The sequence below is a fragment of the Primulina tabacum genome, chromosome 10 (assembly GCF_025594145.1).
Source record: "Primulina tabacum isolate GXHZ01 chromosome 10, ASM2559414v2, whole genome shotgun sequence".
NCBI classification, from domain to species: domain Eukaryota; kingdom Viridiplantae; phylum Streptophyta; class Magnoliopsida; order Lamiales; family Gesneriaceae; genus Primulina; species Primulina tabacum.
The window spans coordinates 6,456,088-6,477,541 of NC_134559.1; the positions used below are offsets into that span (position 1 = coordinate 6,456,088).

The 21,454-nt window shown below is 33.8% G+C and overlaps 3 protein-coding genes across 4 annotated transcripts; 2 read left to right on the forward strand and 1 right to left on the reverse strand.

Moving 5' to 3' along the window:
* The first annotated feature begins 3,190 nt into the window (after window positions 1-3,190).
* Window positions 3,191-5,650, forward strand: LOC142504838 (uncharacterized). The gene is made up of 3 exons (XM_075617684.1): window positions 3,191-3,780; window positions 4,354-5,276; window positions 5,363-5,650. Exons 1-3 carry the CDS (start codon window positions 3,252-3,254, stop codon window positions 5,486-5,488), a joined length of 1,578 nt encoding a protein of 525 aa, XP_075473799.1. The 5' UTR covers window positions 3,191-3,251; the 3' UTR covers window positions 5,489-5,650.
* Window positions 5,651-6,183: 533 nt separating this feature from the next.
* On the reverse strand, window positions 6,184-9,883 carry LOC142504839 (sugar carrier protein A-like). 2 transcript variants are annotated; one of them, XM_075617686.1, is made up of 5 exons: window positions 9,769-9,883; window positions 8,673-8,830; window positions 8,070-8,389; window positions 7,109-7,735; window positions 6,184-6,692 (listed from the first exon to the last, which is right to left on the reverse strand). In XM_075617686.1, exons 2-5 carry the CDS (start codon window positions 8,815-8,817, stop codon window positions 6,282-6,284), a joined length of 1,503 nt encoding a protein of 500 aa, XP_075473801.1. In that variant the 5' UTR covers window positions 8,818-8,830; window positions 9,769-9,883; the 3' UTR covers window positions 6,184-6,281. The 2 variants fall into 2 exon arrangements, with proteins under 2 accessions (XP_075473801.1, XP_075473800.1); XM_075617685.1 differs by lacking the exon at window positions 9,769-9,883 and having other exon boundaries at window positions 8,673-8,947.
* Window positions 9,884-15,657: 5,774 nt separating this feature from the next.
* On the forward strand, window positions 15,658-18,250 carry LOC142504788 (transmembrane 9 superfamily member 11-like). The gene is made up of 2 exons (XM_075617595.1): window positions 15,658-15,817; window positions 15,975-18,250. The coding sequence occupies exon 2, from the start codon at window positions 16,075-16,077 to the stop codon at window positions 18,046-18,048; it is 1,974 nt and encodes a 657-aa protein (XP_075473710.1). The 5' UTR covers window positions 15,658-15,817; window positions 15,975-16,074; the 3' UTR covers window positions 18,049-18,250.
* The last annotated feature ends 3,204 nt before the right edge of the window (window positions 18,251-21,454 follow it).

Consider the following 21,454-nt stretch of genomic DNA (forward strand, 5'->3'; position numbering starts at 1 on the left):
TTTTATCGTAAAATAAAATTTTTCGTTACGATAAAAATTTATCATCAAAGTATAATGGTTAAATCACTATATGTTGGATCAAAATTTTTATGTATTAGTGTTAATAAATAATTAATGCAAAACTGAATTAAGCTGAACTGATCTAATCGAACTAAATTTATACGGTCTCAAATTAAATTAGTTCTTACCAGATTATTGGTTTCCTCGTTCAGTTTCAAGAATTTCAGTTTACCATAAGTAATTTACACCAGAATATTAAAACAGTGATTAATTAAAATTGTGTGATACAAAACCAATCTCAACGGTGTACGATTGTCACAAAAATGTCAACATAGATTAAAAACAAGTCAACAAACACTTTCTTTTGAAACATATATTTTATTTCAAAAACTATATATAAAAAAGAATTCAGCCTAACAAAAAGAGATTCTCACCACTGCCAATATTCAATAATCAAAGCCTTCATGTACCTCAACGAAACTCAATCAATCGAGCACATCTTAAAAAAAATTATATCTGATAATTTAAATATCATTAAGTGCTAAGATAGTAATGTAATTCATTATATTTGAATAGCAGTTTGCATAATGTATATTATCAGTTGATATATATTAAAAGTTTCAGTTTGGAAGTGTTTAGGTCTAAACTGAAGTGAAATCTTGCAAATTACTTGTATTATCCAAAATTTTCTAGTGTGAGCCTTCCAAAAAGAAGACGGTTTGATGTAGGAGCTTGAGTCTTTGAACATCTAGAAACATGCATGTGTATTTTCCACTTTCAGTTTATTTTTCAATTTATTTAGCAAACCTTGTTTGTGATTTGTTCTAATTTATCAGTTTGGCTTCTTTCCACACTTATTTGTTAGTCAACTGACATCGACACTCGAGAATATATAATTTAGTTGTCAACCCTGTTAAATTAATCAGGAAAAATAAAATTGTATCAATTGTTTATTCAACCTCTCATCTAAACATTTCAACAGATGATACACTATAATTTATATTTTTCTATAAATTTATATATTTTTTAGATAAATCTGAACTCATTATTTCTTTTATTTTTTGATTTTGTTATTTTTAGTAAGTTGTTGGATATTTTCTTAAATGTTTTGTAATGATGACAAAATCAAAACTACTTGTGGTAGGTCTTTTGTGAGACGGTCTCACGAATCTTTATCTGTGAGATGGGTCAACCCTACCGATATTCACAATAAAAAGTAATACTCTTAGCATAAAAAGTAATATTTTTTCATGGATGATCCAAATAAGATATCCGTCTCAAAAAATACGACCCGTGAGACCTTCTCACACAAGTTTTTGCCAACTACTTAATCCGTAAACACTAAAAAATTGAATTCATTGTATTTTGCCCCGACAATCTCACAAGAAGTCAGCAAAGAAGTTCAAGCGATAAAATGCGGGTGGGTAATCTCAACTTATTAAATTTTTGTTCAAAATAAAGGTTATAAATACTCCAAATTTATGTTATATATATTAATAAAATATTAAAATTTGCGAGTGACTCATAAACTATCGAAAAAAATAATTTTATCTCGAGTTTTGCTAAAAAAAATCCAAACATGTTTAATTTTGGTTCAAATTCGATAATTTTGAATACGAACCGACACGATTTGTTTACACTGTATACTTAACATTCACGATCACGCCTTTATTAGATGTAAAGAGCTTGAATTTGTGAGTTGAATTTAAGAAGTTCGATTTATAGAGTAGAGAAAACATAGAGAATCGTTATTTTGTTAAAGGTTATAAACACTCTCTCGATAATTGATCAAATACTTACCCGAAATATGGATAACATGAAAGTTCAAAAAGACTACAATAATCTAGTGATCTCCATCAAGATGAGTGGCTGTAAGGTTCATCTTAATTAAAAGTCAATGGTTGTTATGAATTAATAAAATTAGAGTGACAATTAAATTATTGTATTATATTACAGAGTATGTATCTTGTGAGACATTCTCACGACTATTCATCTGTGAGACGGGTCAACCCTACCGATATTCACAATAAAAAGTAATACTCTTAGTATAAAAAAGTAATATTTTTTCATGGATGACCCAAATAAGATATCCGTCTCACAAAATATGACCCGTGAGATCGTCTCATACAAGTTTTTATCTATATTATATATTCAAGAGAAAAATGATCATCTTCAAATAGAGAATAGGTAATAGTTTAGATAAATGGAGGGTTGAGATATATATTTGAAAACACTCGAATCAAATGAGTAAATAAATTAATGCAGAAAAGTAATAATGTACGGGAAAAAAATTATACAAAGATTTATAGAGGTTTAAAGCTTGAAGACTGTATGACTATAAAAAAAATTCTTGATACTGATTAAATATTTGAAAAACTACACCCTAAACTCATAATTATATGTTATAAATAGATCATGTAATCTAATTAATCAAGGACAAAAATTTGTGTAAGACGATCTCACGGGTCGTATTTTGTGAGACAGATATCTTATTTGGGTCATCCATTAAAAAATATTACTTTTTATTGTTAATATCGGTAGGGTTGACCCGTTTCAAATATAAAGATTCGTGAGACCGTCTCACAAGAAACCTACTCTTAATTGAGTCAAATTTAACACGCTATATATCTTCGTATATTTGTAATTTCGTTCATTTTTCTAATGTAAGCAGCATGGCTTTGGCCTAACGTCAATATGACGTTAGCATGAAGCTCGAGTGTGCAGTGTTATATAAACACTCGTGATGAAAGATGATTAAAAGTATCAAAAATTGAAAAACGTATGACCAAAACTCAATTTTAACATTATAGAAAAGTGAAATTTTATACATTCCATTTTTTTAAAATACGGTTCAGGGGTTCTTATCTCTGTATTCAGATGAGATTAATATAGCTATATAGAAAATTAGCATGTTTCTTACAAGTTATACCTTCTTCCGTATGTTTGATATCATTGATTATTACATCATTAATATGAGTAATATTTTCCACGTGCATTATAATAATATTGCTCTAAATGGGAATATCGAAATATTATTAATCCAATAATCTCTATTTATGTACGTATTAACTATGATTAAATAAAAAAAATAAAATAATTGTTTCTTCAAAAATAAAATTTTCATATAATAATATTTATAAATTTAATGATTTGATGATAATATGCTTATATATTCTAAGAAGATATAAATGATTAGCTTCATATATAACCAACGTCAACCATTGATCTTGCCCACGCAGCTCCTCTCCGCCATGGCCTCCGTCCCGGCGACGACTAACCCGCCACACGCATGTGCAGAAACTGTTGATGAAATCACTAGAATCTACCAAACCCTCCCGCCGAGACCCTCCATCGAAGTGGTCGAGGCCGCCATCTCTGTAGTCCAGACAGTGGAAACAGAGAAAGCTCTTCAATTGGAGGACATTTCAAAGCAAGCGCCTCCAGAGGATGTGCCCCCTGAAATCTTTTCCGTGCTGCAAGAAGTTCGGAAATCAATGGTACTGTTTCGATGCCTTGAGCAGAAGAAGGAGGCGGCGCACTTGATCGAGCAAGACAAAATTTTTCAGGTGTTTGATGAGCTCATCCAGAAGGTTTCTGCGATGGTTTCTGGGGATGACTATGTGGAGAAAGAGTATGATTCGGGTTCTGTTGATGATGAATTCGAGGAAAGTGTTGTGAGGACTGCGAAAACTTGCGATGAAGTTGACTCCAAGAGAGTGAATGAATTCAAAGGTTCTTTGCCAATATTTTCTAAAACAGATGCAATTGTCCCATCTTCAGGTTTGATTGGATAATTCTCGTTTCCTTATTTATGTTTTAGTAACTCTAGTGTATGATTTGCAGTTTTAATAACAACGGTAAAGGAAAGATTTGAGAACTGTTTATAGGTTAGCTGTGAGAAGCAGGTCAAATTTCGTGTGCAATTGTATAGAAATGTAAATTTCTTGCCCCATAAAAGTTAAGACATGGAGATTCTGGGTTGAACGTTATGAATATATGAAGGATTCAAATCTTGGTTTAGGATTTTGTTAATGATGAGTTTGTTTCGAGTATTTTTGTATTACTGGCTGAATTGCTGAAGCAGATAGATAGTCTGTAGTTCACTAAGATTTATCATAGCAACATCCTTTTTCCGAAATCTGATGTCATGTAAACTTCTTCTGTATTAAATCTTGATCAAGCTGTTTATAATTCACGGGTCGAGTACAGCTTGTCGAGGGAAAAAGGAAAATTTTGTTGTTCAAGTATTTGTTTCATTCTAATGTGTAGCATAGTTGACTGCATTAGTTTCTCACAAGGTATGGTCATAAAACGATTTCTAGTGGCTTGAATGAGTTTCATCTACTTTTCCAGCTAAAGAAGAGGCAGAAGCAGAAAAATTGGATCTGCTGGACTTGGCTGCAGTAATCGAGAATTCTGCTAGAAAGAAAGCAAATATTTTAGACCTTCGGGGCAAATTGGTAGACAAAGTCGAATGGCTTCCTCTATCTCTTGGGAAGTTATCAACACTCACAGAGCTATATCTATCTGAAAACCGTATCATGGCTCTTCCGACATCCATAGCTGATCTTAGCGCCTTGATGATACTTGATGCCCATGGCAACCAACTTATAAACCTTCCCTCTTCTTTTGGTGAAATGTGTAATTTGACCTATGTGGATCTCTCTGCAAATATGCTAAAATCACTTCCCGAGTCTTTTGGGAGCTTGACCAATCTAATTAATCTAGATTTAAGTTCAAACCGCTTCTCGAATTTGCCAAATCTAGTTGGGAATCTAACTTCTTTAAAGATCTTGAATGTGGAGACAAATGCTCTCGAAGAACTTCCTTACACGATTGGGTTATGCGCTTCACTTGTAGAACTGAGATTGGATTTCAATAATCTCAAGGCTCTTCCTGAGGGAATTGGAGAGCTTGAACAGTTAGAGATCCTGACTTTTCACTACAACAGGGTCAAAAGATTACCATCAACCATTGGGAATCTTTCGCACTTGAGAGAACTCGACGCTAGCTTCAATGAACTTGAAAGCATACCCGAAAAACTTTGTTTTGGTTCAAAGTTGGAGAAACTGAATGTGGGGAAAAATTTTGCTGACCTAAGATCATTGCCAGAATCACTTGGAAAGCTTGAGATGCTAGAAGAGCTCGACATAAGTGACAATCAAATCAAAATCTTGCCTGATTCCTTTAGATTTCTGTCAAACTTGACAAAATTTCGAGCTGATCAAACTCCATTGGAAGTGCCACCGATGCATATAACGAAAATGGGCGCGCAGGTATGTCACTTATATATCACCGTGGTGATTCGACCTGTCGGCTGATTTAACAAGCACTGACCTTTTTATATCGGTAAAATTTTCAGGCTGTTGTACAATATATGGCTGATTTTGTTGCTGAGAGGGATGCAATGTCTAAACAGCCGAAGAAGAAAAGAGGTTTCTGTTCTTATATATGCCCACTCCTCTGCTTTGGTGTTGGAAGTGATTAAGTTTCGTTAAAAATAAGGATTTTATACTTATTTGTCTCCCTATTATGGGATTGATGATCCTTTAGGAATATAATTATAATAAAGATTTAAGAATCATCCTTATGTTTGTATACACATTTGATTGATCCTGAAAAAATGTTCTTTCACTGGTGTGCTTGTACAGACCTGCTCCCTCCTTTTCAGTTTTATAGAGTCATAGAATTTGTTTTTCGGTTATTTCAAATATATAGTTCGATCCCTAAAAAATTTTTCTTGTTTTTCAACTAATATTTTTATTAACTAAATATTGGAAAATGTACAGCTATTTTAAATATGAATAAATAAGAACAAAACAGAAAATTTGTTTGTTAGCTTTGTTTTTTAAATTATTTTCTTAATTTGTATAAAAAAACGAACAAACTTTATATTTGAGACGTATGAAGTATGTTGTCATTTTGGTTGATCATTCAGTATTAGCAAAAATTACCAAAAAAAGAGACTTCAAATTTTCATGTCTAAAAAGGCGTTGGAATATAGTTACCTAACCCCTTTCATATTTATTTAATCATAGAAATAGACTACTTATATTACTTTAACAAATATGTTTTTTTTCAGAGAAATGAATTAGAACATTAGTATTTTCTGATTTATTTGTTACTTATATGTTTTTTTAAGTGATTTTGCACGAAAAACACTTCCTATATCACACTATACCATAAAAATTCAAATACTGAGGTGCTTTATTTTACTTTATATGGTTTCATATTTCAACATGTAATTTCAGTACACTTCCCTCTAAATGCATTAGTATTGCTCATCTAAACACAATTCTTTTCCAAAACCAATGCTTTTTCCACAAGAAAATCATCTCTTCTATGGGAACACCCTTAGTCTCAGGCAAGAAAAAGTACACAAAGATGGTCATAATTGTAATCCAGCCAGCGAAGAAGAGGAATATCCCGAACTTGAAGGCACACAACAGGGAGAGGAAGGACTGGCCAATTATGAATGTAAAGAAAAGGTTTACTGCTACTGTTATGCTTTGTCCAGCTGATCGTATCTCTAATGGGAATATTTCACTCGGCACGGTCCAGCCGAGGGGGCCCCACGACCATCCGAATGCTGTCACAAACAGGCAGATTACTACCACCACTAGTATTGAGTAGCTCTTGGAAAGTTCCTTGTCGCTGCCGAATTTGAGTCCAAGTATTACTGCAACTATCACCTGATTTGGCAATATAAGACATCATCAGCTATCGTTTGGGTAAAATCTCAGGACGCTAAGGCTATCTATGAATGTGTTGAAGTGTGCAATTTATATTGTTCAGCTTTAGATATAGCAGGGGCAGCTGATAGTCGCCTCCTGACTGAAAAAGTACTAAAATTTCAAGCGGAAATATTAGAAATACAACCCAAACCCTCCCGTAAAACTTAAGTCAACATTTGGTTTCCACTCCAAATTAAATATTTTTGATTCCGACATTCCGTCCTGCAAGTATGGTGGATACTAAAAGATGTTCAATGCCGTCGCAAATGCTGAAATGCCTTTAAAGAGATTAGCAGTCCACGGAAAATCTTGTCTTTTGTAATCGATTTATAGATCGATGGCATTGTCAACAAGTATCAGTTTTTTTCTCATACCTGACACACAACCATTTGTATTCCTCCGCTTATCAGCAAAACTCTACGGCCCCATTTGTCAACCGTTGCAATAGAGATAAAGGTTGATGAAGCAAGAACAGCTCCCGTCAAAGCTGAAGAGTAAAGTGATGCATTTCCGCCAAATCCTATACTCTGAAACAGGACTGGTGCATAGAAAAGAATGGAGTTTATGCCCGTGAGTATCTGAAAAGTTGGCATAAAAATCGCCATCACTAACTGTGGTCGGTTTCTCTTCTCGAGTATATTTCTAAATGGATGCTCAATGGAATTTGCAAGTTCACTCGCATCAATTATGTCTTCCAACTCGGCATGCACATCACTTGTGCCTCTGATCTTTTCAAGAACTTTTTTTCCTTTTTCTTGGTAACCTCTCTCGATTAGACTGTTTGGCGTTTCGGGTAGTAGGATTCCTCCAATTGTCATCAAGATTGCCGGTACTGCAGCAAGCCCCAAGGACAGCCTCCATCCCCAAGGACGAATCTTTTCTGTTCCATAATTTATCATATTGGCCGTGAAAATTCCTAGTGTTGTGGCCAACTGGAACATCATATTAAGGCCTCCTCGCAGATGGGTTGGTGCCATCTCTGACAAATATAGCGGCACTGCCTTCAAACAGCAAGGAGAAACAGTTAAGGGAGTTGAGGTTACACTAAATCTTGTTTTCCAGTGATATAAGCAAGATCCACCATTCTTATACTATGGTAGGTTCGGACAGACAGCAACAGTTCCCTTAACACCAAATAAAAGACTACTTCAATGTGCAACTTATATTTGAAAACGCAAAGTTCGAATCTATGTTTTTAACTTGTTTGAATATTAGATATGACATGCTTTATGAAAACTCTTTTCACGCAGTTTGATTAACAAGATTTTGGTTCCTTAATTGCAAATGAGCAAAGTAGGGTACTGTCTATAACATGCCAAAACACATCAAATTTACCTGGTTGCCAAACCCAATACCAAACCCGAGCATGATTCGGCCTAAAATGAGCATGACAATATTTACTGCAGAAGCATCAAGTGCAGCTCCTATCATGAAACATATACCACCACATATTATACTCCCTCGACGGCCAAATCTCCTAGTGATCGGGGAAGCAACCAAAGAAGACACCAAACCAGCAAGATAAAGTGATGAAGTAAATGCTGCAAGTTTTTGGTTATTGTATTTGCAGTAATTGTTCTCATGAGCATGCTTCTTGTTTCTGTACACAGCCGGGAAGAATTTCTCAAGAAATCCATCCATGGATGTGACTCCTCCTGATTAAAAACACAGAAAGAATCACTAATTCTGATATTTTTTTCAAACTCCATCCATCTTGCTATAATTCATAAATTCTTAGGCACCCGAATTCATTTTATTCATTTCCCAGACCCAAATTCAAAAACCCACACATAAATTCCTTTAAATCCGTATTCTCGCCACTTACATTTCTATCAACTTTAAAATCATATATAAATAAAACCCAGAAAGTTTCCAACTTTTGGGCATAAATTTGAGGAAAAAATATTTGCAACAACACGCAGCCAACCGAAACAGTACCTGAAATCCCAATATCATAGCCGAAGAGTGATCCGCCAACGGCGGCAACAACACAAGCAATGATCACATAACCAGTGACCCTTCCTTTGTATTCCTCGGCCCTCTCCTTGGGTACTCCGGCCGCCCCAATCGAACCCCCTGGCATTGCTGCAGCTGACCTTCGTTTCGAATCTTTAGCTGTCTAGAAAGAAGATATGCATGTCTATTTATTTATACATCCACAACTAATGGTCAACCAAAAATAAATATTAAAAGATTGAGAAAATCTGTCTTTTTATCACCATTTGACTTTGTCACCAATTTGTTTCATTGCCCATTAACTTTTCTTGAAATATATACAAAAACGTTGCAGAGAAAATTGCCCAACTCCCCCGAAACCAATCACTTGGGAGGCTTCGGAGCCATTACTTATTTTTGGGTTAAAACCAAAAATTTAAAATATATTTTTGAATATATTTGAAAATATATATTTTTATTCTATGCATCTAAATAAATATAAATTGATATAGTCAACTAAGTAATTTGGAAAATGGTAATTATTATATTTGTAAAAATATTTTAAACTATAAGATTCAGATTTGAATGATAAATAATTAAATATCTCTACTAGCTCCCAATTATTGGTGCAGTATATAGTCCAGGAATGCAAATATATCGTGTAACATCACGAATAGAGGACAAACTAGCTAGTACCCAAAATTTGAGCTTGAAAAAATTATTTCTAGAATCTTAACAGAACAGAAGTGTTTATGTTAGAGTAGATGTCTAACAAATTAACTTTTGGTTTAAATTTTATTGAATCTTATGTAACAAACAATATTTATTTTAATAATATTTTCCATTTTTACAAATTATGGTATTTAATTTAGCTGCATATTCATGCAATCTGCATAGATAAATATCTTGAATATGTTATAGTACAGTAAGATCATATATGTCATGTCAATCATGAAACACACTCTAGTTTTCATATATTATAAGCTGATTTTTAGTCAATTTAACAATCTAAAATAAAAATAAAAGTCTCTCGAGCTCGAGAGTATCACTAATGATACCATATGCCACATTGCATTGGTATGGCATTGGTGCAGCTGACCTTCGTTTCGAATCTCTGGCTGTTCTTCGCCTAGAAAGAAGATATGCATGTCTATTTATTTATACATCCACAGCTAATGGTCAACCTGAAAGAAATATTAAAAGATTGAGAAAATCTGTCTTTTTATCACCCTTTGACTTGTAAATAATTTGTTTCATTTCCCATAAACTTTTCTCGACATATAAATAAAAACGTTGCAGAAAAAATTATCCAACTCTCCCGAAACCAATCACTTGGGGGCTACGGAGCCATTACTTATTTTAGGGTAAAACAAAAAAAATAAAATATATTTCAAAAAATATATATTTTTATTCTATGCATCTATTTATAATATAAATTGATTAAATAAACTAAGTAATTTGGAAATGTGTAGTGCGTATGCAATTATTATATTTTTAAAAATATTTTAAACGATGAGATTCAAATCAGAATGATTAGATATAACCATCCTAGACCCCAATGATTGTTGGAGTATATGGTTTCGGTCATGTCAATATTAACAGTTTGATTTATTCGACGAACTTGTTATATATGATATGTTCAGTATTATTTACTTGATTAGTGTGTATTTTATAGGATTTTTGACATGAAAAATAATATATTTTTATGAGTGACTCAGATAAGATATATGTCTCATAAAATTGATTTATGAAACCATCACACATAATTTTTTTATGTTACTTGACTAGTGTAATTTTCAGGTTATTACGTTAGCTCGATGATTTAAATATATTTAAGTAAGACAGAAATATATAAAAATAGGTGAAGGGTATCGTAGCCCGATTAATTTGTAATTTTAGTTCAATATATTGATTTCATTGCGATTTTAATCATCTATGTGCAACGTTATATCTATAGTTATAATGAAAATGACTAAATTACCAAAAAATGAAAGATATAAGACTAAGACTAAAATTTGGCTATATGATACTAAAATCGCAAAAAAAAAAAAAAACATTCATTTACGCATGAAACCTCATGAACTCAAACTAAAATTACAATTTTTTGAATAAGTAATATATCTACGAATCATTTATCACATGTTTTTTAAAACTATGGCTGTAACATCACGAATAGAGGACAAACTAGTACCCAAAAATTGAGCTGGAAAAAAGTATTTCTTGATTCTTAATAGAACAATGGTGTTTCTGTTAGAGTAGAACGTGATTTAGAATTTATCGATTTTTATGTAATAAACAATATTTATTTAATAATATTTTACATTTTAACAAATTATAACATTTATTTTATATGTATACTCCTGCAACCTGTATAAATAAAGATCTTAAATATACTATGGTACAATGATGTCATATATGTCACATTGATAATGAAACACACTTTAGTTTCTATATATTCTAAACTCGTTCATAGTCGATTCAACAGGCCTAAAATAAATATAAAGATTGGAGACTATGATATGTCATATTATACGACATGTTTCATTGGTACGAGTATTGAGATATCCAAATCATACATATGAGAGCTCATATGATGAGTCACTAAACAACCCTCACTCGGATTTTTGAGTGGCTATCATTTATCAAGTAGATTAGTATGCGGTTATGGTTTTACACCATTAGTCCTTTAACCCGAGAAAACATAGAGACTCTATGTACTAGTGTTGCAATTTGACTCGTTTATCGGCTTCGTGGGGGTCATCAAATGAAGAGTTTAAGTGTAATTTTGCCACGTGTAGGAGCTGATACTTTGTAGTCAGAGATTCATCGCTCACCTATATATGTAGATGTACTATGTGATTTGATGAGTTAATAGTGCAAGAAATCTGTTGCCAAAGTATGAGTTGTGCTTTAGGAAAAAATGTTCCCTAGTTGCACACATGATGTCACTGTGATTACTCAAAAATACATCACATCTTTATCGAATTCATATGCAATTTTCAATATACCAATGATTACATATTCAATCAAGATATTTGTGTTGAAGGTATCGTATTGTGCGTTAATCTTAACCTAGTAGTTTTTACAGATACTATCAGTGATACATAAAAAATCATGTAGCGATGCTACTAGATAATATTACCGTGATTCGATTAGTGCAATCATAACTAAGTTCTGACATTCTTGTTATCAAGGGGTTGATGCATATGTTAATAAGATTAACTCGTATAATAGATAAATTTGTTTTGGATCACATGAGTTGTGAACCCAAGATTATTAGACCATTGATGTAACATAAATATTGATTTTTGTGTTCTCATCAAGATAGTAGAATTCAAGAAGCTGAATTTGATGATTAAGTTTGATGGTGATCAAACATTTGGCTTGTAAAGTATTTACAAGTGGATCATATATTTGGAAGTTGTGAGAGTTAACACGATTGCTGGTATTGTGAAGAGATTACAACTGCCTAAATTTTGTGAAAGAGTTAAAAAATAGGCAGCTGTCAAAGTTGAATAAGTGGAAAATTGATTTTCGAAAATTTGAACTTTACATCATAATAACGAGTTTTGTACCATCATCATATCAGTGATGTCTAATCGTTGATTGAGATTATGAAACCACAATCATGGATTGTTTTATTATTTAAACTCGGAGTGTCTTGGTGAAACTCTAAACAATAGGTGTCCTAGTTACACAAAAAATATAGTACGATTTTTGACTCATTGGACTAAATTGTTCTAATCAAACTCTAATTTGGAGTTTTGACATAATCAATCATTATCTAGATACGAACTAGATAAGAGTTTTTACTCTGTCAAATCTATCACTAAGAATCTTATTAGAATTCTAGTTCCTTCAAATCTATAAATATAAGGTTTCTTATCAAACTTATGTGCTATACCTTTTCTCTCTCCTCATGCTCCGAAATTCAGCAACCTTGATTTCTTGTCAACCAAGTTTCGGCCAACACCACCTCTCAAAACCACGACAACCATCGCCGTGGTTTGCCGCCTTTCAGCTACAAATCTCAACGTACTAATTCTTCTAATTTTCGCAATTCAAACTATCAATCGTGGACTTGACTCAGAGATTGAAGAAAGACGTTTGATCCAGTAGATCGTTCATAGAGATTTACAATATAAACTTTATCTACGGATGAGTTTAGAATCAAACCACACCTAAATTAAGTTCAGATCACGGACGGAGCCACCCCAAAGGTGGGCTCCGGCCCGAGGTTGATTTTGCCGAGCATGTACTATATTAATTATATTCAATTTGTCATACATATAATAAAAAATATTTAACATAGCTAAAAAAAATTTTAAGTACAAGTTTTTGGTTTTTTGAATGTAGTCAAGTAATAAAATTACTAGACTAAATTTAACTTGATTTAAATTAACAAATAACCATGTATAAATATAGATAAACTTGCTAAAAAATAGAATCTTTGTCCAAAACTCAGGACAATTTATTATCATTAACTAGATTTTGGGCAAAGATATATATATATATATATATATATATATATATATATATATATATATATATATTAAAAAACCAGAAAATTGTGCTTAACAATATTTTTTTAGTATCGGCTGATTCAAATAACTGTTATTATACATATAAAAAACTAAACTAAATAAACACATATTCGAAAAAATCGACCACGGGTCCTTTGGGATGACTCCGTCCCTGTGTATCTATAATTACATTTAATCATATGTATAGTAGTGTTTTAGGAGCATTGTATTTGGAGGGCTTTATTGTGTGTTGTATGGGAAGAGAAAGGAGGAGGCGCCATGGAGAAAGGGGGGGAAGCCAACCGCAGCTGATATTGAGAAAGTATATATTTCAAAGGGAGACAAAGCTGCAGGTAATTAATGCAACAGCCTAGGACTTAAAAATGCATCATATCTTAAAATATATGTACAATTAATTAATAGTTTCATGAATTTTTTTCATTTTAACTTCAGATTTTGATTCCATCCATGTGGTTACATGCTGAACAATATACACATTCAAGAAACAAAATCACTTTATATCATTATTCAATTTGTTTTACATCGTTAAAAATCAACCCCGTCATCACAAGACTCCATTATACAAAACAAAGATGGTTATTAAATAATGTGTCGGCGTTCCGAAAAATCGGACTCAAAACACAGCGGAAATACAAATTCTTTTTGTCAATCATCCCTTTCGATTTCGATTAATACGAAATAACATGCATATATTCATACAACGTTTAGACCTAGAACTCACAATATTGTTGATGAAATTCAGGTCTTGTAATCAGTGGCGTAGCCACAGTCCTTGCCATTCAGTCTGGTCTTAATTTTTTTAAAAAATCCGGATAGATCAATTTAAAATATTAAATAATTTAAGAGTTTAAAATTTTAAACTGATTAGACTCGTATTCCTGATCCCACCACGGTATGTCATGTATCCGGTAGGTTTTCAAGATGTGTGCATCTGTTTGGCCTACCAATCGAATAAATCAACCTCGAGCATATCACATCCAAATTTTTTTTGGATTTAAACAAAACAAAAATAGAATATATCATTTCCGAAAATTTGTCTTCTGACATACCAGGGCGATTCGTCAAATGAACTCAAGGTTAGGTTGTGGGTTAGATAGACCATCCCACGGACTAACCAATTTTTTTTTTTTTAAAGAAAAATCTATATAAATAATTGAATTTGGTAATTTCATAAACAAAAATTTCTAAAAAAATCTTAATAAATTTTTTAATTTTTGATTTCACAGTTCTATATGTAAGTCAAAATAATTAACTCAAAAAGTTGACAACTTTCACTAGACAAATACATACACACATATATATGGTTTTTTTTTTTCTTCTCAACATGTCGATCAACTGGCTCTCGCTAATCAACCCGTCCAGTCCCGCGACCTTCGAGAGCTGACCTGTTTAGACTGCCTTTAAATGGATTGATAAAATTTTAACCTAACTCGCATAAATTATTTGGCGAGGTTGGACATGCAAAATTCGACGGACTCAACCTAAATTAACCGCCCTACTTAAAGCCCCCACCTCCAAATCAGTAAAACATAAAATATTCAATAAAATTAAATAAATGAGAGGGGAAAATATATGGAAGAGGTCATGGGTTCAAATACTCAAAGTCGATCAATTCCACCTCTCTTTGTTCAAAATGTATATATATAATATAGGTTGATAAATCAAAATGTATAAATTGAGCCAAACATTAAATAATATAAAGAAAATAATAAAATATTCTAAATATATCATGACACAATTGACAATAAAAATGTAATAGTTTGAACCTGACAAACTCAAAATGCACTTAATTGAAGTAAGGTGTTTTTTCTTAAAAATAATTTTTACACAACATAAATGTACCAAATTAAGTTGTGTGTGGGCAAGTGGTGTGTTTTGGGCATACTTTGGTGACAAATAAAAGATACAATAATTCATGTTTTAGAAAGTTTTTGTATAATTATATAAAAATTTATGTGAGATGGTCTCACATGTGATTTTTGTAATACATATATTCTATTTGAATTACATATGAAAAATATTATTTTTTATGTCCAAATTATTATTATTTATTATAAATATGACCATTATTGACCCGACTCACAAATAAAGAGACTTACACTTACATAGTATACATACAAAAATATTTATATGGCACCCTATTTGACATTTTTAGATTATGTATTTAAAAGATGAGTAAGTCTATTGTGAAACGGTCTCAGGAATCTTTATATGTGAAACGGGTCAACCCTACCGATATTTACAATAAAAAGTAATACTTTTAGCATAAAAAGTAATATTTTTTCATAGATGACCTAAATAAGAGATTCGTCTCACAAAATACGAATCATGATACCCTCTCATACAAGTTTTTCCGTCAAAAGATATATTAATCTAATTTAACATTTTTCAACAATTTAATGTTTTTTTGAAATATTCGATTACTTGAGCATGTGGTCTCGAGTAGACTTTTATCTCGACTTTCGACTATTTATGAATAAATACCTTCGTCTTGCTTTCTTTCGTCCGTTCTCTCTAGGAGTTTCAGCCCCTTGCAATTTCTCTGAGGCTGCTAGTTTTCCAGTTTCGCGGTGCCTTTTGATCCTCAATTTACTCCGTGATTTGGTAAGATCTCTTGAATCTTGACGCTTACTTGTATATTCACCTTCGTTGAGAATCGTTTCAATCTCGCCTTCATTTGGTTTTCTTGTTTTACGGTGTGCGTTATTTCGAATAAATTTATAGAAACCGACTCCTTGAAGTCTTGTGGTTTGCATTCCAGATCTCGATAATACTGTTATCCTGTGCGGGAACTGGTTTTCTTTGCATTTTTCTTGATTTCCCGATCTGGGCTATCCAGATCTGACAATAAGACGTAAAAGATGGAATGTATTACCAATTTCAAGATCTGGGTCTTGCTTGTTTCCATGGCGTTCGTTCACCTAGGGCACGGGTTTTACCTCCCTGGTAGTTATCCTCACAAATATGCAGTGGGGGATGCGTTGAATATGAAGGTCAATTCTTTGACTTCAATAGAGACTGAGATGCCCTTTAGCTACTACAGTTTACCGTTTTGTCAGCCAGAAGAGATCAAGGACAGTGCGGAGAATCTTGGTGAGCTGCTTATGGGAGATAGGATTGAGAATTCTCCATATAGGTTTAAGATGTACACGAATCAGACCGAGATTTTCCTGTGCCATACTAAGCCTTTGTCGTCCGAGGAAACAAAACTTCTGAAAAAGAGGATTGATGAGATGTATCAGGTCAATGTGATTCTTGATAACTTGCCTGCTATTCGGTATGTTCAGAAGGATGGAATTACGTTGAGGTGGACTGGTTACCTAGTTGGTGCTAAGACGCTGGATGGCTACTTTTTGTTTAATCACTTGAAATTTACAGTCCTTGTACATAAATACGAGGAGCCCAATGTGGCTCATGTTATGGGTACTGGGGATGCGGCTGAGATGATACCTACTGGTGGAAACTCAGGTTCCGAAGCACCTGGGTACATGGTTGTTGGTTTTGAGGTGGAGCCTTGTAGTTTCAGGCACAATGCTGACTTTGTGAAGAAATTGGACGTGTATGACAAGTACCCAGCATCAATTAAATGTGATGGGAGTGCACCTGCCATGGCTATTAAAGAGAACGAGCCACTGGTTTTTACATATGAGGTGTCATTTGTTGAGAGGGACATCAAGTGGCCGTCAAGATGGGATGCGTATTTGAAAATGGAAGGAGCGAAAGTTCATTGGTTCTCGATTCTGAACTCCCTCATGGTAGTCACTTTCTTGGCCGGAATTGTTCTTGTAATATTTTTGAGGACTGTTAGGCGAGATCTTACTCGGTACGAGGAGCTCGACAAGGAAGCTCAAGCCCAGATGAACGAGGAGTTGTCTGGATGGAAACTCATTGTGGGTGATGTTTTTCGTGTGCCTACTAATCCGTCCCTTTTGTGCGTGATGGTTGGAGATGGAGTTCAGATTATTGGAATGGCTGTTGTGACGATCTTGTTTTCTGCCCTTGGATTTATGTCCCCAGCATCCCGTGGTACACTGATAACTGGTATGCTGTTTTTCTACATGATTCTTGGAATCGCTGCTGGATATGTTGCAGTTCGGATGTGGACAACTATCTTCAATGGAAATAAAACGGGATGGGTTTCAGTCTCGTGGAAGGTTGCTTGTTTCTTCCCTGGTATATCCTTCCTCATTCTTACAACTTTGAATTTCCTATTATGGGGTAGTCACAGCACAGGAGCAATTCCATTTTCATTGTTTGTCGTACTTATTTTGCTGTGGTTCTGTATCTCGGTTCCGCTCACCCTCGTTGGTGGTTACTATGGTGCAAAGGCGCCTCATTTTGAATATCCTGTTCGAACTAACCAAATTCCCCGCGAAATCCCTCCTCAGAAGTACCCATCTTGGCTTTTGGTTCTTGGGGCTGGAACCCTTCCTTTTGGAACACTTTTCATCGAGCTTTTCTTCATCATGTCAAGCATCTGGATGGGTCGCGTGTACTATGTTTTTGGATTTCTCCTCATAGTTCTTATGCTTTTGGTGGTAGTCTGTGCTGAAGTATCCCTTGTTCTCACTTACATGCATCTTTGTGTGGAAGATTGGAAATGGTGGTGGAAATCTTTCTTTGCTTCCGGTTCTGTCGCGCTATACATTTTCTTGTACTCTATCAACTACCTGATATTTGATCTTAAGAGCTTGAATGGTCCTGTCTCTGCAACCCTTTACTTGGGTTATTCACTCTTCATGGTCCTAGCCATTATGCTCGCTACTGGCACGGTTGGCCTTCTTTCATCATTCTGGTTTGTGCATTACTTGTTTTCTTCCGTGAAGCTGGACTAAACTCATCTTGGGTCATATACCATGGATCGAATCAGATGCAAATGCTTTACAAATTTTGTTCGTATTTTCTTGTTTTCGGTGTATTTGCTAGCTAGCTTACTAAAATTTGCATTGATGACAGGATTTTATTCCATATAAGGCAAAATGAGACCTTTTGTGCGATGTTTGTTTTATGGATTTGTATAATGTGGCTTTTAGTGTCTGTTCGTTTCCCTCTTATCTCTATCTATAGAGTAAGGCATTCGTTGGATCTTGAGTCGAGATTTTGGCTTGAGCTGCTCGAGTACCTTTTTCGAGTTTTCAAAGAGAATAATATATGATACAAGCTCGAATATATACGTTTAGCGACTCGAGTTTGAACTATATCTCCCTGTTTCTTGCGCTACTTAAATTGTTGTGCAGGAGATTTGAGTTTGGATCATATTTCTCTCTTTATTTTTTTTTTTAATTAAAAAATTGTATTTATTTATTTATTTATTGTCATGCATTGATTTCTTTCATCATTTCATGTACGAATGAAGGCTTTTTAGAGAGACTTGAATGATGTGATACTTCGTTGTCAATAAATTGGATGACCGGAAGCTTTTCAATCTTTTCAAACTTGATAACTTGTGAGATGGGTTTTACCTCAATTATAAATAAAGACTAAATAAAAAAGACCACATCTGTATTGATACTTTATATGTAGATTTTCTTGTGCTTTTTTTTTTTTTTTAAAAAAAACTAGAAAACTTAAAATAAAAAAATACTAAAATATGCAAATACCTTTTGTTTTGTTTGGACATAAGGATTTTTTTGATTGGATCTGGAGAGATTTGAAATGACATTATCTTATATATATATATTTCAAATATATTGCAATTATCATTATATTTACATGAATTAATAAATAAATGGTTTCAATCCAAGCAGCCTTAGGTTGTGTGTGGATGAACATATTTAAATTTGTGGAGGATTTTAAAAAAAGGATTTGGAATGTATGAATTTGAAATGACTACGTCGGAGAGTAAATTTGAAATCGAAACAAAAAATATACTTAGACAACACAAGATACTACACATTTTTCGTTGTAATTATGAGTTTATTTTTTTGGGTAGATCTCATGTGAGACGGTTTCACAAATTTATATTCGTGAGATGGGTCGATTCGGTTCATATTTACAATGAAAAATAATATTTTTTCATAGGTGAAGTCGGGTCGAAAATTCGTTTCTTCATTGTAATGTTAAGTCTTTTTTTTTGTAGATCTCATGTAAGACGGTTCAATGTATTTATATTTGTGAGACGTGTTGACTTGGTCTATAATAATAATTTTTCATGATGAGGTGATGTCAAAAATTTATGTCATGAAATTCATTCCTGAGACGGTTTCTTATGAGTTCAATGATCTTTTTAGAGAAACATTTTTTTTTTAATTTTTTTTATACAATGGAGGACTGAACACAAGGACAAGCCATACGAGTGGAAATCTAGCCCAAGGGGATTTCACATTTACCACGCTAGACTATTTGACAAAATTTTAAATCAAATCCACTCGAAACCAATTGCGACCAGCAACCTTAGATCCCACGTTCTTCTGATTGGTGTCGTCTGTCTAGCGATGAATGTTATAACAAACTTCCTTTAAGAAAATACATAAATCAAATAGATAAACAGTATATTTTATTATAAAAATCAAGTCATATGTACTATATTATTAATATGAGATATTTGAAGTAACTAACTTTTGGTATCATGATCTGTTTTAATAATTATATATATTACTAAAGTTTTAAAACTATAATATAAGTCACATTTAGTTTAGCGGATAGAGATTTTGTTTCATAAGCATCAAGTTGTAGGTTCAATTCCTATTTTGGTCTTTTTTTTCTTTTTATATTTTTATACATATATCAAAATTACATTGTAGTCTCTCACTATTTCTTATAATTAAATTTTGATCCTCATTTAAATATAAATAAAAAATTATAAAAATAATGAACAAGCACACAACGCATGCGTCGATTAATTAGTTATTTATTTTTTATGCTAAGAATATTACTTTTATTGTGAATATCGGTAGGGTTGACTCGTCTCACAGATAAAAATTCGTGAGACCGTCTCACAAGATATATAGTCTACTTATTATTATCTTTTGTTTATGTGCTCCAAAATATCTATGTTAAAATTTGCTCAAAGGGGTTGGCCAAAAGACCACGTGCTGGTTCATGCAACAATGCTGCCCACAAATGTCGCTCACGCAAACACTCCCCCTTTTTCTTCAATTAACCTACGCCCATCGATTCTCACCAACAAATGCAAAAGAATACCCAACAGAAAATCATTTTTCCCAATAGGATAGGCAGGCAGGCAGCCAGGAAGTATCGCATGGCGACGGGGGCAGCCGGCGGAGACGGGCTTCTCCGGGGCATGTTCGAGGGCTGCATCTCCAGCGGAGACATGGGCATCAAACGGCGGCCGTATCACAAGAACTGCGGCTGCGCTCTACACGAGTCTCGCGGGAGCTGCAAGCATTCGTCCCGTAACAGCGTCGTTTCGTATCCCATCAGGCGGTCATGGAGCGAGGGATGCCTGTCGCTAATGACGGCCGCCGGCCAATCCTCGCCGTGTTCCTCCCCCAACCCAGCCGCGGGGGGGATCAAAAGAGTGCAGACGCAATTGGTGCTGTGCAAAGAGGAAAATGAAGAGGGTGAGGCGAGTGCCTGATTTTTTGTCTCTCTTTTACTTCTTCGGGATGGGATTTGATGTTGTAAAATCAATTCGAGTTTTCTTGCATTATAGTCTACAACTTATGCTTTATTATGGCGAGTCCGAGTTTTACTGCTTATATAACAAATCAAATCATATATAATTTTTAAGAACAAAAAACTCAATTTTTATAATAAAATTGGTATAGGTATCATTTTCATTTATTATTCTACATTTTCTTCCCGAGGTAAACGGCGAACCAGATTTTGTGTCGGTTTTTTGCAATAAATTTTCCGACAACTCTTGGACGATCAAGTTTTCATCGTAAGTCGGAAGCAGAAACACCTTTTTAGGTGGCGAGACGGGCTGGGCAGGGCCAATGTTGTCGATCCAATATTGTCAATCCAACTTACATAAAGAATAAACCAACTCGAAATCTTCTCGACCACCAGCATCATGTAGATATAGAAATAATTTACTAGGTAAAACCGTGTGTTGAAATATGAGCAAATTGCGTTGCTCATGTTTTATTGAGTAGGTCTTTTGTGAGATGGTCTCACGAATCTTTATCTGTGAGACGAGTCAACCCTAACGATATTCACAATAAAAAGTAATACTCTTATCATAAAAATTAATACTTTTTCTTGGATGACTTAAATAAGAGATTTGTCTCACAAAATACGACCCGTGAGACCGTTTCATATAAGTTATTGCCTGTT